Raw genomic sequence first — 7,100 nt, forward strand, 5'->3', positions numbered from 1 at the left:
ATATATATATATATATATATGATTTTATGTTAATGAAACACACACACACACACACACACACACACACACACACACACACACACACACACACACAAACAACATAGTTAAAACAAGTTAGGTTATGTGAGATAATTACTTAAGTTGAGGATGGGCATGCCCAATCTTGTAAATTATAATAGCATAAGTAAATTATATATATATATACATTTTTTGCTAGAAAATATGATACGTAGTATTGGTACTAAAGAGTTTCTAATATAAATATCATTATTATTTAAAGAAAAAGGTCTTTGTGGATGTATATCAATTTTGTGGAGTCAAATATCCTTTCTTGTATTCGGATACATATTACAAGAAAAAAATAAGTTTTTTACATAGAGCTTATTAATTATAAATTTAAAATCCTTTTTATAAGGAATATTTGATTTATGTAGATCACACACTCACAAAACCCTAGTAGAGAACACACAAGGTGAGAGGCTGAAAATCTTCTTCTTCTTCACACAACACTCAACTCACCATATACAAGATAAGAGTACACATAATATGAAAGGTACTCAACCAATACATACACGGGTTCTCTATAGTGTGAACCCAACTAAATGAGCTGGCGCTATAACTATGCCAGTCTCTAGAATGGCTGTCACACAGTCTGTCATCCCACCGGCCGCATATCACCCATGATCTCACCAACCATGCCAGTGGTGTAAGTGTGGGTCCTATCCCCCAGGTGGGTCATCAGTGTCCACCGCCTCACTAGACGAGCTCGATATCTCAACACATCACATATAAGGTCCTAAGGTCAAGTCATTTTTCTTCAACCTACTCCTAAGGTTATCTCATTCACCAAACTAATTAAGGATCATATCATTAATCATTTCATCTTTAAAAGAAATTGCATCTCTTATTGTGTGTTAGGAAAGCTAAAAGGCTCAATGCCATGCTGCATAGACATTTTTCGTCAACCGAGGTGTAACCGATGCAAGTAGGGGCTTGGCCTTCATCATGGTCAAGCCAAGCCTCTCTGACATGTCAAGCTCGCCTGACATTGTCCATTCAAAGCCTTGGAGCAAACTTGCCAACATGATTTGGACATTGAGGAGGCCCAATGACCACCCTGGGCAATATCCTCGCCTACCAGACCCAAAGGGTAGGAGCTGAAAGTTCCCACGTACATCGATGTTGCTATCCAAGAACCTCTCAGGCCAAAACTCTTCTGGTTTCACCCATGCATTAGGGTCTCTTCCTATAGCCCACACATTCACGTAAGCTCGAGTGTTTGCAGGGATCTCAAAGCCAAAGACTTGACATGGTTTGTTTGACTCGTGTGGGATTAGTAATGGTGTCGCTGGGTGCAATCGCATGGTCTCCTTCACCACTGCTTGTAAGTAGGATAGGTGGGGGATATCTGACTCATGAATTGTACGTGTCTGTCCTACTACGCAATCGATTTCACCTTGCACTGCCTTCATCTTTTCTGGGTTGAGAAGTAGTTCCACAAGTGCCCACTCAACTCTGATTGCAGACGTGTCAGTCCCTGCTCCAAACATGTCCTGTTCCAAAAGCCTTTGCCGTTAAATCTCTCAATTTGGCTAGATAACGGTTCTCATTTAACATCGTTAAATCTCTCAATTTGGCTAGATAACACTCTCGATTTGGCTAGATAACGACTCTCATTCAAAAGAAAAAAAACATGCAAGGCCGTGTTTTGAGGGAGACCTTTGTTATTCCATATTGTGCCAAACTTATCTTACTTACATTTTACACTTCGATGTACTAATCATATAATTGAATATTATATATGTCCTTATATTAGTATTTATTGTATAAAAATACATATATAATATAGTCTGTCTAGTAATAATACGCTAATACAATAAAGCAATAGACTACAAAAGACTAGACTAACGAAGGGTATAAGCGTAATATGTGCAGTGCAGTGCTCTAACTCACTGTATATACACATGACATATTGACAAAATTGGACTGTATACGCGGTGGTGTCTCACCAGTAACACTCCCTTGATGTTGTCGTCTGTGATTTCTACAGTTTGTGGAGAAGAGGCCCCCAGCAGCAGGTCCAGGAAATCCCTCGGCGATCCATCTCTGAGTTTTTCACGCCGACGTCGGTCAATGATCTCCTGAAGAACAGTCTGTACCTGTGTGGCAACGACCTTGCTACGTCTCACATAGCCTTGCAAATCCATCCATGCCAAGGAGGGTACGTAGTCGCCCAGGTTGAACACGCCTACCAGGTGAATTGTTTCAGTTAGGAGGGACAAAAGGCTCTGTGAGGTGCTGCTGCTATGCAGCTCCGATAACCTCTTACCCAGCACCATTCTGGAAATGATGTGGTTGGTCACAGTGAGCAGCTTTGGGCGGACAGCGAATGGTGCGCCCCCCACGTTGTCCCGCAGGACAGACCGCAAGAGGGCGCCCACCTCTTCTGTTCTCACGGACCTAAATGATTCCAGCTGCTTGCTGCTGAAGAGATCGGTGACGCAGATCTGCCGCAGAAACCTCCAAGAAGAGTTGGGTGGAGAGAACGAGATGTTGGTGCAGCCTCTGGTGAGATAAATTGCGGCAGCCGTGCGGGGGCGGGCAGCGAATGCCTGGTCGTGAGCCTGCAGGATTTGCCTGGCCATGTCCGGTGTGGAAGCCACGATGATGGGGACGGCGCCCAGCCTCAAGGACATCAAGGGTCCATGGAGCTTGCTGAGATTGTAGAGAGAGCGGTGCGGGAGCTTGCCCAGCAAGTGGAGGTGGCCAATGATGGGTAAAGCACGGGGTCCGGGAGGCAACTTGTTGTTGGCGTGTGCAGCTCTCTTTCGCATCATGAAGAGGAGAGAAGCCACAGCACACACCAGGATGGTAGTATAAGCTGGGAGCAGGTAGAAGAACAAAGGAAACATCGTGGGCAAGGAATGCCTGTGTGAGCTACAGCCGCCCATTATAATGAGCACTAGGCGGTGGGATACACAGCGCAAACTCATCTCATAGACTCCCTGACACCGCGGTTGCTGTCGCCCGGCTGTGCCGTGCCGGAATACTGACATGCCTTTGGACATTGAAACGTCCTTTTACTTAACACTAGTTCTGTAATTGGACACTAAAGTGTCCTGAGACACTAAAGTGTCCTGAAAAGTTCTTGAATTTTTGTGGACAATCTATTAAGAGTTTTGAAATGCTTAACATCCACAAATGTTCCTCAAGACCCAAAAAATCCTTGAGATTTTTTAAATTGCACTTTTCTTAGCTTTTGCAAGGCAATATTTTAATTTTCTTAGACACATGCTGATAAAATGCATGATTTTTGTTGTTTTCAAAAATTAGTAGTAATTTGGACATAACTTTTAGAAGGGACATAGTTTGATCATGAAACTTGGCTTGATGGAAAGCCCATGATGTAAACTAAATCCTGGAATCATCAAACGACAACTATTGGATAAATTTTTGACTCGCTAATATGGAAATGACGTTTTTTATACAGGTGGAGCATGAATTTTTCTCCTTCCATATGCAAGCTAATAATGTAAAATTTGAGGTGCACCCATGTTATATAGGGTAAATACTACTGTGTTTTGAATTTTCCAAAACTTTAGAGCCACTTTTTGGGCCTCTTCTCATACATGGCCTTTTGCGCAAAACCTGTTTTTAATACATAAAATGTCTAATTATGAGCCTAATTTTGATTTTCATCAAAGGGGAAAGCTGTGTAAGTGCATTATTTGTTGTAACTATAGGTGTAGACTACTTGTGCAAGCATAGTTATGATTAGTTTTTGATAAAAGATGATCAAATTTTGCATTTTTATTTTTTACATTTTTTTTTGAACTAGGCGAAAAGAACCTACTTAAGTGGAGGCTAAGTTAGTGTCATACACATCAAATTATGGCTTATTTATCTCATCTCAAGCATGAAAACCAATAATCAACATTCTCATTGATAGGGCTACATTATTTTTTAGTGGCGTGATTGAGTTTTGATAATACGCGTTACTTTTGCTGATTTTATGCAACTTTTTTGGAAAAAATTCTAGGAAAGGAAAATGATTTTTTTGGTGAGCTTCTACCTCCTTGGACTGATGTATGCTATCAAAATATCTTGGAAAAAATGCTATTGATATCATTGGATTTTTTTTTTGAGAGAATGATGCTTGCATATGTGAAAAAATCCTGAAAAATGTTCATTTTCAAGACATGCTACTTTGTTGCTTATGTACTTCCAAATAAAAAGGCATTTTATATGTTTAGCATTTTTTACATAAGCATAGGGTTATGTTCTACATGCCCAATGAAGCATTTTGGTTTTTAAAGCCTACATTAGGAGTTTGATTTTTTTTTTCGCAACGCCCAAAAAAGGACACGACACTTAAGTGTCCTCTTTTGGTACCAAACTAGTGTTAAAGATAAAGGGGAGGAATAGGCATGTGTTGTAGAACGTGCCTTTTATCATTTTTCATACTATAATGTACATCACTATAATTGTAAGTAGAGTCTAATTATGATTTTTTTAAACATTAAAAAAAAATAGACAGAAGGGATTATATTATAACATAACGGAATACAAAAAGCTTTTTAAACAGAGAAGCATAAATCTTAACGCATAGATCTTTTGAAATCTACACGTTCTGAAATTTCCCTACAATTGATTCATCCCTCTGGTTGATGATCCTCATCTCTTCTTGTATTGTTTCCCATTCTTGATTGAGAACCGGGAGTTGGCTGCTTGGGTGAGCTTGTCGAATTTCTTGTTGGCTCTACTCGCTGATTCTTGGTGCTTGTGTTGTAGCTTCTTCATTGTTATCTCTTTGTCCAATTCTAGGGCTGTCTTCTTGGTGTTGACAGAAGCTCTGTCCACGTTTGTAAGAACCTGTAGTAGCTGCAGACATATGAACCGGGTCGTTGTGCAAGGCCTGAAATACAAATGCATTTTTGGATAACCAAATAGACCATAAAAAACAAGCTCTTATTAATAAGGACCATAAATGAGAAGAGTATCCTATAGATTCGTCCAGAATAACTTGAGTCCATGATAGAGTTATCCTGACTGAAGAAAGGCATTCCTGTAGAGCAGTTCACGCGCATGAGTATTAGCTGGACAGGACCAAAAAAGATGGGTGGATGTTTCTGGGTGCCTCCGACATCTGGGGCAGGCACTTTGACTAGAGAGTATAAATATAATAACATGATTAATACTTTAATTCGTATTTAGTTATTGCATCATAAATTTCATAATATCACAATATAATGATGTATGCATTGGTAGGACACATGCGATATGCTATCACATTTATTTGCACAACTCTCGAGTCTCTCTAAAATCTCTCTCTCTCTCTCTCTAGATTGGTTTGAACTCTTGCCTGTAATTTAAATTTATATATACATATAAATACTCATATGTGTATATATATACACATATACATGTATATGTATAAATGCATACACGTGTATGTATAAAGCTCCACAGTTTAAATAGTTACCCTAGGTGCTAGTTGACAATAAGCAAAGATACATTATAGTCTATGGCATTGGTAAAAACCAGAAAGTACAAAGAGTAACTATAATAGTTGGTGTGACTTTTAAAAGCAGCATTATAGTCATTAATGATTAAATTCAAAGAGTACAACCAAACAAGGAACCTAGTGTTCCTTAGAGATATAGAAACAAGTCGATGATGCCATAGTTAAACCATCCTCGCTCCATACATGATGGGCAAGATCTGTTACCTACTGTCACCATCCAAAACCATAAAAAAGTTAGAACTTTAAGCGATGCTAGTGGGTAGACAGGTGTCAAACCCCATCCCTAGTTACTATCCATTGTTGAGATATCGAGCTCAACTAGTGCTACGACTGACATTGATGACTCACTTGGGTGATAGTGTTCGCATGGGTGATAGTGTCCGCACTTATGCCATTGACATGGTTGGTGAGATTATGTGGCTGATATATACTGCCAGATATACTGCCAGTGGGATGATAGGCTGTGTGACAGCCACTTTGGAGAGTACTAGAGTTATGGCATAGTTATAGTGCTAGCTCATATAGTCAAGTTCACACTATGGACCGACCATTGTATGCTGTTGTAGGAGAGTACTTTCCCGTTATGTATGTACTCTTATCTTTTAGATATATGATTTTAGAGAAGAGAAGAAGACATAAGGAAATTAAGCCATCCATCTCTCTTTTGTGTCTTGCACACTCTTGTGTGTGTGTATTTGCTTGCACAAGGAACTCAAGCTCTTCCTCTACCCCACATTCTCTTTATGGTATCAGAGCTCCAGTTCGTGTGAGAGCTAAGGAGGCAAGCAAGAGAGGCAAGAACAAGCAAGCATTGCACGGATAAGAGCATCATCATCAATTCCCCTTCTTGTTTAGGTATAACACCCCTCAGTAGCTCTAGGAGCTACACATCTCCGATTGAGGAGCTGTCTTTGCAGGCTTGGAGGTTCCTGTGTGATACAAGGTTTTGCTGCCAAATTTGCGTTTCGGGCGTGTCTCATCTCCATTCGGTCATTGCAAGATATTTTCAACAATTTTGGAAAGTTCTGGTAGAGAACTGTATCTAGTCAAAATCTAGTTATTGCAATGCAGCAGTACATTTTGAGCTCAACTCCACACACTGCACTCCAAGTAAACTTTTAAACCTGTGGAGCTTCTCTGTGCCCAATGCCTTTGTGAAGATGTCAGCCAGTGATCCTCTATGTTGACAAATACTAAATCACCATGCAAGAAGGCATTCTTTACATCCAGTTGATGTAAAGACCAACCCTTTGTTGATGTAAAGACCAAACCTTTGTTGATGTAAAGACCAACCCTTTGTTGATGTAAAGACCAACCCTTTGTTGCAACCAACAATGACAACTCTCACAGTTGCACAACCAGGCTAAATGTCTCCTCATAGTCAATGCCATAAGTGTGCACATTAGTCCTTGGCAACCAATATTGCCTTATACCTGCTCACCAAACCATTAGTGTTATGCTTGACCTTATACACACACTTATATCCAATCGCCCTGGTAAAGGCACTAACTTCCATGTTGCCAATGTTGCCATCTCCTCATTCATGGCATCTTCCCATTTCTTATTTCTAAGTGCC

General features: G+C 40.0%; 1 protein-coding gene across 1 annotated transcript; it reads right to left on the reverse strand.

The window, feature by feature from the left end:
• Positions 1-502: 502 nt before the first annotated feature.
• Positions 503-2,967, reverse strand: LOC147602587 (3,9-dihydroxypterocarpan 6A-monooxygenase-like). The gene is made up of 2 exons (XM_086797847.1): positions 2,010-2,967; positions 503-1,553 (listed from the first exon to the last, which is right to left on the reverse strand). The coding sequence occupies exons 1-2, from the start codon at positions 2,949-2,951 to the stop codon at positions 933-935; spliced, it is 1,563 nt and encodes a 520-aa protein (XP_086653973.1). The 5' UTR covers positions 2,952-2,967; the 3' UTR covers positions 503-932.
• Between the last annotated feature and the right edge of the window lie 4,133 nt (positions 2,968-7,100).

Source organism: Cibotium barometz, unplaced genomic scaffold, assembly GCF_041138505.1.
Source record: "Cibotium barometz isolate CiBa-2024 unplaced genomic scaffold, ASM4113850v1 ctg439, whole genome shotgun sequence".
NCBI lineage: Eukaryota > Viridiplantae > Streptophyta > Polypodiopsida > Cyatheales > Cibotiaceae > Cibotium > Cibotium barometz.

What these genes read in the sequence shown, in the direction of transcription:
- LOC147602587 (XM_086797847.1), bottom strand. Translation starts at nt 2,951, where the DNA reads ATGGGCGGCTGTAGCTCACACAGGCATTCCTTGCCCACGATGTTTCCT. An exon ending in ACATCAAGGGAGTGTTACTG is followed by an intron (nt 1,554 to 2,009) that starts GTGAGACACCAC and finishes CTTTTGGAACAG; the next exon opens with GACATGTTTGGAGCAGGGAC.